General features: G+C 36.1%; 2 protein-coding genes across 13 annotated transcripts in view; one reads left to right on the forward strand and one right to left on the reverse strand.

The window, feature by feature from the left end:
* LOC147067319 (uncharacterized) overlaps positions 1-2,136 on the forward strand; it is a 64,298-nt gene extending 62,162 nt beyond the window's left edge. For 11 of the 12 annotated variants that reach the window (XM_085954784.1, XM_085954785.1, XM_085954786.1 and 8 more), the window contains one exon: positions 1,638-2,131. In XM_085954784.1, the coding sequence (XP_085810910.1) occupies positions 1,638-1,837 (200 nt within the window). In that variant the 3' untranslated portion in view covers positions 1,838-2,131. Of the gene's footprint in view, positions 1-1,637 lie in introns of all 12 variants that reach the window. The other variant, XM_085954791.1, reaches the window with a different exon arrangement.
* A 2,717-nt stretch (positions 2,137-4,853) lies between these two features.
* LOC147067320 (protein BCCIP homolog) lies at positions 4,854-11,437 on the reverse strand. The gene is made up of 5 exons (XM_085954796.1): positions 11,290-11,437; positions 11,049-11,175; positions 9,522-9,652; positions 6,808-7,084; positions 4,854-5,126 (listed from the first exon to the last, which is right to left on the reverse strand). Exons 1-5 carry the CDS (start codon positions 11,407-11,409, stop codon positions 4,888-4,890), a joined length of 894 nt encoding a protein of 297 aa, XP_085810922.1. The 5' UTR covers positions 11,410-11,437; the 3' UTR covers positions 4,854-4,887.
* Between the last annotated feature and the right edge of the window lie 2,719 nt (positions 11,438-14,156).

A 14,156-nucleotide genomic window follows, 5' to 3' on the forward strand; every position in this document is an offset into this window, starting at 1 on the left:
GAACTACTGGCTATTTGAGAGTAATGTACTTACCACCAGTGCCTGGTTTGTACCTACCATTGACCCCGAACTGAATGGAATCGAATGACACATAGTTTATAACAAAACGGTTTATTTTTCGAATACCTATTAGGCTATTACAATTCGTAAAATATTAAATTTCAAACACTTTTTGCACTTCTAAATGCTTTATAGTCACCACAATTTTATTTTCAAGTTCATTTGTTTTTTTTTTATTATATTACTTCAATAACCTGTGGGTCTATTCTATACTTATCGAACACTAAAGTGATAAATAGTATCAAACTTAGGGTAGGTTTGTATCAAAATATTAGCACTTATTGTAACAATTACACGAAGTTGGTTTTTATTGTTGCAATAAGTGCGATATTTCAACAGCAGCAAGATAGGTGCTGTTAAAATATAGCACTTATTGCAACAATAAAAACCAACTTCGTGTAATTGTTACAATAAGTGCTAACATTTTGATACAAACCTACCCTAAGTATGATAATATTTATTACTTTATCACTTTAGCGGTCGATAAGTATAGAATAGACCCACTGGTACTAGAATAGGTAATCTCTTATTTTATTATAATGACATGATAGTAAGTAACTCGAGTTATTTTCGACTATAAATATAAGAAGAATTCTCCATAAAAAAAAATAGTAGTCATGAATCAAACCCTTTTGAATAGTGTTACGAAAAAAATAATTCTCAAGTGTCTGTCTCACACCAGCAGACGATGATTTGCCGCGCAGTGTATAAAAATTCAGTAGCGCGGGACCTGGTGTAGCGTAATACGACAATTTCCGCATTTATGCGGGAACGGGCATCTGATTGTTCGTGTCTTTTCTTTATAAATGGCTGATAACTAGGGTAAATAAATAATTTTTGTCTGTTTCACCTAATTCTATAACCAGAAAATAGTATTTAAAAATGTTAATCAATGATAAACAAAGAGACATATTGAATCGCGGACTCCTAGGTATATTTAAATGACACCTTGTTCAAATTATTTTCCGAAACTATTTACTCGCGGATAATATAATAGCAGATAGGCGAATGAATGCAATCTCCAAAAGCATTCCTTTTGTAAAAATATTTTGTAAATTCACTTTGATCAATGTAAATTTCGAATATTCTATTTAACAGTTTACGCACCAAATAGTTTTTCAATCATTAAAAAACAATATAACTTATTATATCGCAAACTCGTATCGTTACAAACACGTCAGTCAAATGTCTTCGACGCACATGCACTAAGAAGCGATAAGACACTATATACGCGGCAAATTTGAATTGGCCCGATGACTGATATTTTTTTATTCAAGACACGCTCCCGAAAAATATTTATTTAAATTAGATAGAACAAAAGTTTAGGCTATCCATTGACAGATGTCAAGAGAAGGATGATTTCTGAATAAATTAAATCAATGTTCGAATTATTCGCGCCTGGCCGAAAGGAGTACTAGGCAAACGAAAATCGAAATGACTTTAGTCAGCTGACGCGCGGATGACTCGCGCGTATAGGCTGACTAAAGTCAGTTGCCGCGTTAGAAAGGTTAAAATATTTATCAGTAAAATCGTGACAAATGAGATGCTCAATGATGATTTGTTTTTGTTTTTATTAGGTGCGATAGATGAAATCATTAACCAGATCAAAGGTGGCCGCTTCCACTTAAAAACTACCGAGCCGAAAACAACTCCTGTAAAGAAACAGAAAGAAGAACCTGCCGCCTTAAAAGAGATGCTCAATATTTTGGGGACACTTCGGCGGAGACCTAAATCCCACAAAGAACCCAAGGAACTGCCAGAAACCAAATCGAGTTAACCACTTTTTATAAAAAGCATGTTTATAACAAGAACTACTTACATACTTTGTTTTTATTGATAAGCGTCATACAATAGTATTAATTTAATGATAATCCAATTGCAACGAACAAAGGAATGAATGATTGGGAAGCATGCTTATGGATGGATATTGCATTGTTTATCTTGTAATAATGTAATAATTTTTGTTATATTCAGCTAATTATGTACTAAGAATCTCAAGCAATCTTTATAAATCGGAAATACTAAAAAATTTGATAGAAATCGTACTGAAGCACCAAATGACATGACACAGAAGGCAACGAAAATGAATACCAGAAGCAAGCATTAATGAATAAAGCTAATTAACCAACAAATTATTTAGGTGCATATAGACATCCTCATACCAATTGACACAAGACAAATGTTTTTAGTGAAATATTACAAAATTGCACAAATCGAAATATATATGTAACAGAATGACAATTAATAGTATAATATATATATTATGCAAATAATATCTTTGTACATAGTATTAATCTGTAAAGAGTATATTATAATGTTTAGCTCACATTAATTAAAAAATTTCCTTATTATTTATATCAGTAAGATAATCATATTATGTAGTATGTACTATTTTTAATATTAATTTTTGACTAAATTATAGATTTGACTTTTATCCACTTTTTTTTTTTTTTTAAATGTTACCGTTGTATATTGACTTACTAAATTTATCTAGTCTTAAATATTGCCGTTTATAATATTTTGATTTTATTACACGATATGTAGTTACATTCTCGTATAAAAATCTTTACTTTGTTAGTATAAGTTCTTTCATGGAAAATGATGTTATTAAAATGGTGGGTTTTATTAAAATTTGGCTGTCTGCATATTATTTCAATGAGTGATTATTTTTTTGTATAAGAGGTTAATTATTTTGTTGTTAACTTTCCAGTATTAGTTTGGAAAATGGAATAACGAATGAAATTCTACTCATCAATGGGTTATTCTAAATTTATTCTATCTACTACAATTCTGGAAGTGGTTGAAATGAACATATTGAATAAATATTTTGTATATTGTAGTGGGTATTCAATTAGTTAATTTCATCACCGTCCACAAGCCAGACTGTAATACTATATTTGGAGCAAGTTTCCTATCTGTTATAATGTTATGTGAGATCATTATTTTTAACCCATGCTCCAAATCATCTTGAATTTCTTATTAATTCCTTTTACAAACATTCTAATGTATATTTTATTTTAGTATTTTTTATAGTAAAACAATTTTATCATTCATATCTGAGAATATGCTATTGTAGTAAACGATGAAAATTTTGAGGATTCTCAATGAGTACCTACCATAATAATTTATAGTCTAATATTTTATTTACAATAATTATTCTTTTATTATCAATAAGTAAATCTAATATGTATGTTGATTATCTACACCTTGTAATGCAATTTGTTGCAAGTGTTCAATTCATGTTGTAGCAGATTGTCAGTGAAGAAATATAATTTCACTTACTGGAAGTTTTACACATCTCTACCATTATTTGGTGGCATTTATTTTAAGTTTATCTGGATGTTCAATTTTGGAGCAATAGTTTTTTTACATGTTAACCACCATACTGTGTGTACCCCCATATCAATCAGGGAAGAGTCGAAGAGCTTCAAGTGAACCTACTGATTATGTATAGCGAAACAATGCAATCGATTATAGTTTCTACTTGACACTGATATTTTCAAAGATTCGTAATGATTTGAAGAGTGTAAATGTCAATTGCAGAATTTTTCATTAAAGTGTACCTATTCAGAATCTAATAACTCTCAACAATAATACTTCTACCAAAAAGTGTTATTGTTTCAAACAATAAATTGATACACACAAATGAATGCATTGTTTTATTTTTGTGCATTATTTACATATGTGTACATACTTCCTCTTTGAAGCATCCTAAAAAAATTGACCTAAGCAACTAGGATCTAGTTGCTGGCTGATATATAATAAGCATTATCATCGCGTATATAGACTAAGACCCTACCCCGTTCACCCAACAAAACCACATACGGTTATAAGCCACACGGCATACAGAACGCATGATTTGGGTTCATACAAATTTTGTACATAAGCATCTGGCTGTGGCCGTACATCAAATGCCTCTGTATAAGCCATGAGTTGAACAAACCGATTGTGAAATAAATTGTTTTCTCCTGTCATAATTGCCCAATAAGTTTATTTTTTTAATCTGTTAATATTATTATTATGACTGCGTTATTTGTTTAAAACCTGGCTTTCGAAGGTGAAGCTATTGTACAACACCGCAAGTATTGGAAAAGAGACGGCGCTTTCGTGTTAAACGGCAAGCGTTTTATCCAACTATTTCGCTTGTAGAAATCATTGGTCTCCCAATTGATCGAAAGACTGGAAGGCGTAATGACAGTGCCAAATAGAAAATCAGCAATAAGTGTGAAAACCGCAGTAAGTTTTTACTGTTCACAGTTTTAAATATTCTTTTTCCGTCCAGTCAATGGTGTAATTTGCGATTTAACATAAATTTTTAATCCAGGTCTTAGATACACGATCTTTGGCGACTGGAAGCTCCTTGCGGGGAAATTGTTGGAAGTTCACTGCAATTATGAAAGTGACATTCAAAATATCGAAGAGATTAGTCTTACAGCCATATCCGGAGGCATCAAAGGTGTTGATGTAGATGATATTCAGACTTTGTTAAAATCACACGGCGAACCCCTAACTAATGACGAGCTGCAGGAAATTGACTGCCATACGTCCCTAGAAAATGACGTCTCCAAACCTGTTCCCGTGCGAAAGTGTTAAAACTATTGAAAAGGCTCTTTCTCTTCACAATCAATGCATGGAGAGAGGCCAAACAAGGGAATCCCCCGTTGATCGCGAAATTTCGCTTATCGTGACCATGTCCAGAACGTATCCCCAGCGATGAACGGGTAATGGTTTCCTGGCTTGTATGAAAATATTTTACAGGTACAGTAGTTTTAATAATAAGCATGTTGATTTGATTTTCTAAACTTTTTATTCTCATAATTGTTCTGATTATGAAACGTAAGCCTTCACTGTGTCGATGATGTGATCAAGTTTAGATGCGTCGATGATTAGAACTTTTCTGTAGGGAATCATCGCAGAATCCTCCTCCAGCCAATTGCCAGTAAGTCCAGAATCACTCTCTGACTTAACTGTGAACTCAAAGCTGTCTATCGCCTCCGGGAAAATAATCTCTTCTTCTGCGTTTGACCATATTATGTCAGGATCCTTATTTTTGTTCTTCTTACTCGCTGGAAGGAAATGAAAATAATATTAGATTTTTCCTAAAAACGAAAGATATTTTATTATCAGGAATGAAAAAGCCTTACATATTCAGTGTCTGTGAGACAGAAACTTAAGTATCCAATAATAAACACAAAATATGTAATTTGTCCGAAATTAATGTTATACCAAGGCCTAACCCATACACAAGCTTTTATGGATGGCTGTGTGCCCAGCAGTAGATGTTGCACAGGTCATGACGAGTGTTTAGGCACAGTGGGTATGTGTGCACGAAGAAATCGGAGCGCTGGGGTGGGTAGTAAGTGAGAACATGCGCATTGTGTCTTTGTGCATGTCCTCTCTGAACATTTTTCTTTCCAAATCCAAATTTTAAAAAAAGAAGTGCGTTCACTAATTTGAACAAAATCCTGCGCGAGATTTAAACTTACTACAATATTAAGACATAGTTGGCTATATTCTGTCTTCCATACTGTCTTGTATTATAATATGATGCAAACTCGTAGATTTTCACTAAAGAGGTGAGTAATAAAATTAAAGCTTTGGAGATGGTTTACCAGAGAATCTTTAGGATAACTTGAAAACAAAGGATTGTAATGATGTAGTGATAAATTTAAAAACATGCGATTTGACAAATATTCACAATTTCAGTTAATCATACAGGGAAAGATAAATGTAAAAGAAGAACCAGCAGAAGGGCTATTCTAATATAACACCCAAATTCAATAAAAAAAATTAATAAACATGATGTCGTATTCAGGCAGTTAATCCTAGTAAGTTAACTGTCAGGTGTGATATTTTTTAACATGTTAACTGCGAGCTGCCAAATGTCGATGAGTAACACAGTTAACATGTCTTACTTGATTCTAAAAATGTATCTCATTAGAATCAAATAAGTCATGTTAAATGTGCTAAAAATAAATGATTGCAGATACATAACCAGTTTATTTATGGAACTGTTCCAAGTGATATCTGTGTTATTTTGGAGCAATACAAATAACAGAAACGTGTTATCGTGTTTACTATACTATTTAGAATAGCTCTGCAGGAACGACACGTTTCCTGGTTGAAAATTTTGGCAATACAGTAAAACCTCGTTAATACGAATTCCATGGGACTGAAAATCGAAAAAAAATTCGAATTACGAATTATGAAATGTATGGGGAAAAATTTTAGGAGATTTAAAAAAAAAAAAATGATTTTCATCAATATCATTTACGATCATAGATGTGCCTACCAAATTTCCGATTCTGTGTGTTAATGGGTCACAAAATGTCTTCAAAAGGATTATTCTTATTACCTTCTTAAAATAAGTAATTTATGATGTTTTACGAAAAGTCTGTCACAATTTTCAATGACTGGCTCATGAAATAGTGTACTTTATTATGATTTATTGAGTATTTTTATATGCCAGGACTTTCCGAAATTCGAATTAAAGGTATGGTTTTATATGAAAATAATGTTCAAGGGACTTTTTTTTTTGCGAAAATTTCAAATTACAGCGAATTTCGAATTATCCGTGTTCTCATTAACGAGGTTCTACTGTAGTTCGACTGAAGCATAGTCACTTTTCAGAACCGTAATAAATACGACAGAGCAAAACAATGACAAAGAACTATGTTTAGAGACAATAGAGATAAGTGGGTATAATGAGATAAAGGTTGATATTCTTTAAATAATAATTTTACTTACTCTTTTTAGTTGTATCAGTTTTATACATTTTGCATATCATGATGTAGTAGTCAAAATTAAAAGGCATGTTCTTTTTGCTGGCTTTCTCTATTTCCGACTTGAGTGAATCGAAGAGTGGTGCACATATTTGTGGAGGAATGTTAACGAGACGTTCGCTAAGCAATAAACCCGTATTAGCAGCTAAAACTCTGTCGATTAGACTCCGTGTCGGTATTGATGCGTATTGTTCTGCTAATTCTGACAATAACTGTCTGATCTGCTGTATGCACTCAGATTCCTGCAAAAAAAAATACATTACATATATATTTGGCATGACAGCCAAACAGGCCGTATACTATGAGTTGAATATAAGTGTTGTTATTCTCTTAATTCATCTTGAAGCAAATAGTTCAAGTATCAAAATATCTGAGTTCCGATCACTCATTTCTAAATGAGCTGGAAAAGTTAAATTCAATATATTATGACCATGCGACTATAAATCTGAAAACTAAACTAGTTATCAAAAACTTGCAAATCCATTTTTGTATGGTAGCATAGCTCTTAATGCCTTGTTATTTAAGTATGTAAATCTGCAGATATCAATACGGGGGTTTCAAAATATCGGTTAGAAAATTAAGTTTCCGTCCATACAAATTTGTATGACATCACCAATGATTAATGAAATATTTGTACAGCAAATTTCCCATGCGAAGAACGGCCTATGTAACTTTTGTTCCATCTATGAACACGTCGATTTGGGATATCACCGCATAGCTAACAATAATCCCCGGCGTGACAAGCAGTAATAGCTAGGGATTGCAATACCAGTATTTTAAAACCGGGATCCCAGTATTTTTCGATATCGAAATACTGGTTTAAAAATTCCGATATATTCGGTATTGAAAATGGAAACAAAATGTATCAATCAAAAGGCTTAACAGGATTGTATTTTTCTTTGTCGGGTAACGCAATGTCTAGTTTACTTCCGTGGCACTTCGTCGTCATTGGTGGCCAGTAATGCCACATGTTATAACATATCGACTGTGGAAAGGAAAAGGGGCGTAAGCCTCAGTTTTTGCAAAGTGGGTTTTATTTGTTATTAGCAAAGTATTCAACTCAATACATGGTATGCCCAAAGGATTTAAGCTGCAAATGACGAATTATTATGAAAATTTAGCTTTTAGTTTTTAGAAATGAAGGGCGTGTGAATTTTACGTCCAGGAAAAGGGGCTCAAACCACGTCAATGACATTATAAGTCGTTTAAGCAATCTTTTGTGGTAAGGAAAAGGGCGGTAAGCAACTTAATCCGTAAATGTATGAGGATAATGGCAGTTTTACTAAACGCTGACGGCCGGCTGGCTCAGGTATGAACCATAATGAAGATTAAGCCACCTAATAGTTTCGCTCGCTCGTTTGACAGTCCAACACGTTTTTCGACACTCTCTCCATTAAAATTCATTTAAAGTATACTAATCCAGTGAAAATGTCAATAGAAAGAAGTTAAAATATTCTTAAAATGTGTGGTGTTAACATGGATGGAATAAACAACACAAAGAAAAATGGTAAGACCTTAAAATTACGCCTTGAAATTGTTATGCCGCACAAGTGAAGCGTCATCGTTAATTCTCTGTAAATTGTTATAAAACATTATGTTACAACTTATATTGTGTCTTAATCATTGGTTAATGATCTCTTGTTCATATTAGATGATAAAATTAATAAAATATTTGCTATATTTACTTCAAACACCGCCGTGCGGTTTATAGGTTATGTGACATGTCAAACACAATTCTAAACTGAACTTGGTCCTATGTACGCTTATATTTACAATTAAAATCATTGTAATGGACAAAAATTATAATTATGCACCGTATTATTTATAGTAATAACATAAATCTCGAGTAAAATGCGTTTTGTTTTAATTTGTTGTCAGGAGCCACTGATCAAAGTGACTGTCAAGAACCAAATACATCCGCAAATATTGGTTATTTGTTATAATTATTGTAAATAACTAAGATTAGCTTGAATCAATATACTATGTCTATCTATATATAATAAAATATTTGCTATATTTACTATTATCATTATTACTATTATGTAATGATTATGTGTCATTTATGGTTTAATAAAATACTTTTTTTCTGAAAATAATAAATTATGATTGTTCTAATTTTAAACTTAATATAATTAAACCATAGGAAATGAAAAAATATTAAATAAACACCTAGTGAAACACTATAAAGAAATACATTCCCAAGAATTTAATTAAAAATAAGTGTGAAAAAAGGCTATTTGCTGCGTAAGTCCACTGTATTTTATGAATACGACATTTGAAATTGGTAAGGAAAAAGGATGTTACCATCATTTTTATCGGTTTTTCTCTAATAACTTACGTAATTAATGTCAGATTGGGAAAATAATACACCAAATTATTAATCATTATGCACTTTAAGTCTGTGTATATTTTTTATTTTGATTTTAACAGAAAATCATTGAAAAAACGTTTTTTGCTCCTCCTGTAAAATTTGCTTTGTGTGGATTACGCCCTTTTTCCTTTTTACAGTCGATATTAATATTTTAAAGAGATTTTTACATATTATATTTTATTGGTAGACGGTTTTTTTCCAATTATTTTACGAATACCGGTATTCAATGGGAAATACCGAAATACCAGTATTGGTATTTTCATTCGGTATTGCAAACCCTAGTAATTTGCGAGACAATAGGAACTCACATGTCTGTGTTTGAGTGAGACGACAGTGGTGATTCCAAATACATCGTTCGCGTCTTTGTACTCTTCATCCATTTCATCATCAGGGACGTCCAAATCACTTTGTTTTACAACACTGCCAACGTATGCTTGACCTGTAATTTAAAATCAAAAATAATTAGTGATAAAGACTTTGGATTACCATATTTTTACCACAATTATTAACTGATGATAAGGCATGTTTGTTTTTTTTATGCAAAATAGGATATGGATTAATAATTTTAATATTATTCATTAACGGGATTTTGACATCACTATATCCGTATAATCTAAACTCATAAAATGCATGTGTACTGAAAATATTCTAATACATTTTCCAAGAGTTTTCTCATTCTCAACAAAAGATTATCATCAGATCAAATTATGTGAGATTTTAGAACAGGTCTATTAAACGGATTATAAAAAAAGATGTACAACACCACTATCAAAGTATTTTCACTGTTTATTTGGCGTCCATACTGGTTACTGTATCTGCAACGGTCACAGTTACAGCTCGCTAATGAGTACCCCGCTTTATATAGTTCCATAGAATATGTAGCTGCATTTTGGCTATAACTTAACATTGTTTGTATTCGTAATGTAATTGCATTACCGGAGGCTCTACCGTAGCATCGCCTTTGCCAAAAACCAAAACCTAGCCCCCCCACATCCTAAAGCAACCCCCAATGGTGTTTGCGGAGTCCCAGGGATCGGTAAAGTAAAATTAAGGTCATTCTGTATATTTCAAGCGATTTTTGTATTTTAAAAAAATAAATGCACTCATTTAATTGAGTTATTGTCACATTGCATCGTATAAAACACTGGTTTCCAACATTTTTCGTGTTGTGAGTCCCTTTTGTAGTAGCAAAGTAACCTAACCTCCTAGAAATCACGCAACGGGTACCTGTGATAAAGTGTACCTTCATAATATGTGTATATATTGAATGGCGATAAATCACAAAGATGAAACAAGAAATTGGCATCAAGATGAGGATAATGCATTATATCTAATAAAATAAACTATTTTGAACAGAAGACAATATTTTATAATTGATTTTTGTCTTCTGTTCCATCTTACTTAGCTGGCTTACCCGCCATGTCAGGCACTCCTTAGCCCCGGGCCCTCTGGCTAGAGCCCCGTCAGCAACCCTTTGTGGGGGCTAATACCTAGCACTACCTACTGATTTCTGGGTTACAGCAGTTTGTGCAAGATTTTGGTTTGTTTTTTATTTTATGTAGACAATTATAATAAATACCTTTTTCTGTCAGCGCATAGGCTTTTCGATCCAATAATTGTTAATTTAAAATTTTCATACATTTTGATGCATCATTATCACAAAATAAGATTATAGGTATTAGGTAATATTATTAGGTTGGGGTAGGTTAGACTAGGTTTGTTCTAAAAAGAAAGTTTTAAAATCTCATGACGGCATCTGCGGCACATTTACCGTTAATTTTTGTAATTAGTAATTTGCACTAACCCTAGATAAAATTGAACACAAGAATACTCACTGATAATAATATTTGACAACTCTGAAAGGTTGACGTGTGATTTCAAGAATAACTGTTGAAGTAGGGCCTTGATTCCATGGAAGTCGGAATCCTGTGGGTTTCTTCCTTCGAAATCTACCTGGATCTCCTACATTAATTAAAAAATATATTATATTTTAATCAAAGTGTCAATCAAAACACATGGTCGCACAACACTTGCAGAGGTTATACAAATTAATAACATTTAACTGAGAAGACTTACTTCATTTCCAGTATAAACATCGGGATTACTTTCATTGTCAGATCCTGATCCTTCACTACTTCCGCTGGCGCGACGTAGAGGATTTTCGCCAAAGGCTCGCTTTTTTAGCGGATTCGACATGACTATTTCACTGACAGACGACGAAAGCGCATAAACCATAGACTAATATGGCATAAACGACATTACTTTTTTTTTTTACAAATTTGTAGTCATAGATATTAGTGTTGCTATAAATTAAAACGCAAGAATTATTGTGAAGCAAATTATATTATTGTCTATGGCTATGACATTGAATTCGACACATTATGCAATATTGTATTGCCAATTGAATAAAAACAAAATTGAATTTTACGCAGAAAAAAATATTCCGTTGTAATAGCTAAAATAGACTCTATGACAATCGGTCATATAAATGCTGAAAAACCCGTTTTTTATGTTGGCGTCCTGTGTCACAGGGTGTCACAGAGTGTAAACACGATGTCATAGCTGTCATACAATATGTATGTATAATATGTCGGAATGGCATAGATATGATCATAGACACCAAATCGCTCTTAGCATATGTGCCCGATCGTCGTATAGTCTATTTGAACCTTAACAAAGCCATTCTTTATAGACTAAGGCCTACCGCGCATGAACGATTTCCTATCGTACGGTCAACAATCGAGGAGTTGTAACCATCGTATTGCAATGCAACCCCGCGCATGGACGATCGAGCGAACAGCCGAATTGAAAATCTGTGTTCAGACACAAAATTTTACACCGATTCGAACCGGCCGGGGTCCCATTGGCAATGCTTTTAAATGAGAGCCCGCACATGACAAGTCATGGCCGGCCGAGAGTGCACTCATACATGCACGCACAAGTGACGCGGTCGTATGTAGCGCACGCATACATCGAACCGCCACATTTGACTTGACAGTTCATCCCAGGAGGGTCCTGATCCTCCAGAGACTGACAACTCCCCAACCCTCGCGGCATCCACTTCGGGATCCACAGAATACGCCCCATCTTCGGCCAGAACTAGCAAAACGAAACAACGTTCCCCCAAATCACCATCAACAAAAAAAACATCAAAAAATACTTCTCCGACAACAATCACAGAACCAGAGGCGAAAAAACCCAAATCCAGAAACCATCAGCCGCCCCCCCCACAAGAAGACGAAGACTCCTCCTCCTCTGGCGAGGATTACGAGGTGGACTTCTCCAGGATAGACCCCGACCAGCACGAGGACATATACACTGAGGTTTCAACATGCCTGAACGAGGTTATTACGGCCTTCCGCGGCAAACAGGCCGGCGCCAAAGAGCGCATAACAAATGCCCTCCTGAGCATGTCGGAAGCCCACAGCCGACAAAATCTAGCCATGGCCAAGCTAGAGCGGAGATCAATCGTCCAAGAGGCTAGGATCCTGCACCTTGAAGGATTATTGAAAGACAGGACCTCCGGCCTCAACTTACAAAAAAAGGCTATCAAGGACCTGCATGCTCAGTCTAAAATATTAAAAACTATCCAGCCACAAGCGGTCACAAACGCCCTACCTACAGCAACGACACCTGCAATGTCATGGGCCACAGCATTGGGCAGGAAGAGCCGCCCACCTACGGCGACTACAGCAACACTTGCTCCACCCTCCACCTCAACATCCGCCAACCAACAGTTTCCGTCCCTGCTTCCCCTCGCCCCCAGACCGGGAGTTCTCTTCTTCCCGACCGGATCTGGGGAGAAGAAGTCGGATACCACGAAGGAGATCCTCAAGAAGGCCTTCGACCCCAGGTCCCTTGGGGTTCAAATTACGGGTATCCGTAACATAAGGAACGGAGGTGTAATTGTTCACCCCCGTTCTGAAGTCGAGGCCAAGGCCCTTATGAAAGCCCTGGAGACCTCGGAGGCTGCCCTACGAGCCGAGCTCGCTGGGAAAAAACAGCCTCGTGTCATTATCTTTAACTTACCGTCGACTCTCACGGAACTACCACTCCGGGAAGCTATCTTCACCTCCACCAGGGAACAGACCGGCCTGCCAGAAAAGGCATACCAGGAAATAAGACTGAGCCACAAAGCCGGGCCAAGAACCGGCAGATGCCACTTTGTGGTCTTCGCCCCGGCGGCCATCTGGTCTGCCCTAATAGCAGAAGACAGACTCTACATGGGGTGGGAATCCTTCCCTCTTAGGGACTACGTTGGGGTAGTAAAGTGCAATATTTGCCACCTCTTCGGTCACATGGCCAAAGGTTGTTCTAACAAAACCCCGACGTGCAGCCACTGCGCCATCTCCGGCCACGACCGCGAGGACTGCCCCAACAAAGGAAACCCACCCAAATGCGTGGTCTGCCATAAACACAAGCAACCGTCTGATCACTCTACCGGCAGTCTCGATTGCCCAGCAAGGCTACACGCTGAGCTGCGCGAGAGGGCTATGGTGGACTACACTGCCACGCGATGATTACCTTCGCTCAGTTGAACGTCAACCTGAGCGACGCCGGCTCGGCGGAGTTAATTGAGACCATGCGGGCCACAGGCTTGTCTCTGGCGCTGGTGCAGGAACCGCACCACTGGGGCTCTAAAAAGGGCCCCAAGGCCACTGAAAAGGGACTCGGGTGCACGGGCCTTGTCGTCAGCGCCAGGGGTGCAGAGCCAAAGGCCTGCGTCTTCGCTCTTGACCCTCGCCTTGGCGTGCTTTCGCTCTCGCACCTGTCAACTGAGCTAGTCGCATGTGCAGACATAAGCTTTCCCGGAGGAGGCAGTGTGGTGGTTATCTCCGCCTACTTCAGCTTTAAGAGCACAAAGGAACACGTGGCATCAGTGCTCGACGGCATCCTACGCGCAGTTGGTGGCAGGGATGTCATCATCTGTGCGGATGCAAACT

The sequence above is a fragment of the Rhyacophila brunnea genome, unplaced genomic scaffold (assembly GCF_057557595.1).
Source record: "Rhyacophila brunnea isolate RB1 unplaced genomic scaffold, BYU_Rbru_1.0 scaffold_4, whole genome shotgun sequence".
NCBI lineage: Eukaryota > Metazoa > Arthropoda > Insecta > Trichoptera > Rhyacophilidae > Rhyacophila > Rhyacophila brunnea.

Bases quoted from the DNA above. Each gene is read 5' to 3' on its own strand.
- LOC147067320 (XM_085954796.1), bottom strand. From the start codon at position 11,409: ATGTCGAATCCGCTAAAAAAGCGAGCCTTTGGCGAAAATCCTCTACGT. The intron at 11,176-11,289 runs GTAAGTCTTCTC...TAATTAATGTAG, and splicing joins ATGTTTATACTGGAAATGAA to GAGATCCAGGTAGATTTCGA. The intron at 7,085-9,521 runs GTGAGTTCCTAT...TTTTTTTTGCAG, and splicing joins TCTCACTCAAACACAGACAT to GAATCTGAGTGCATACAGCA.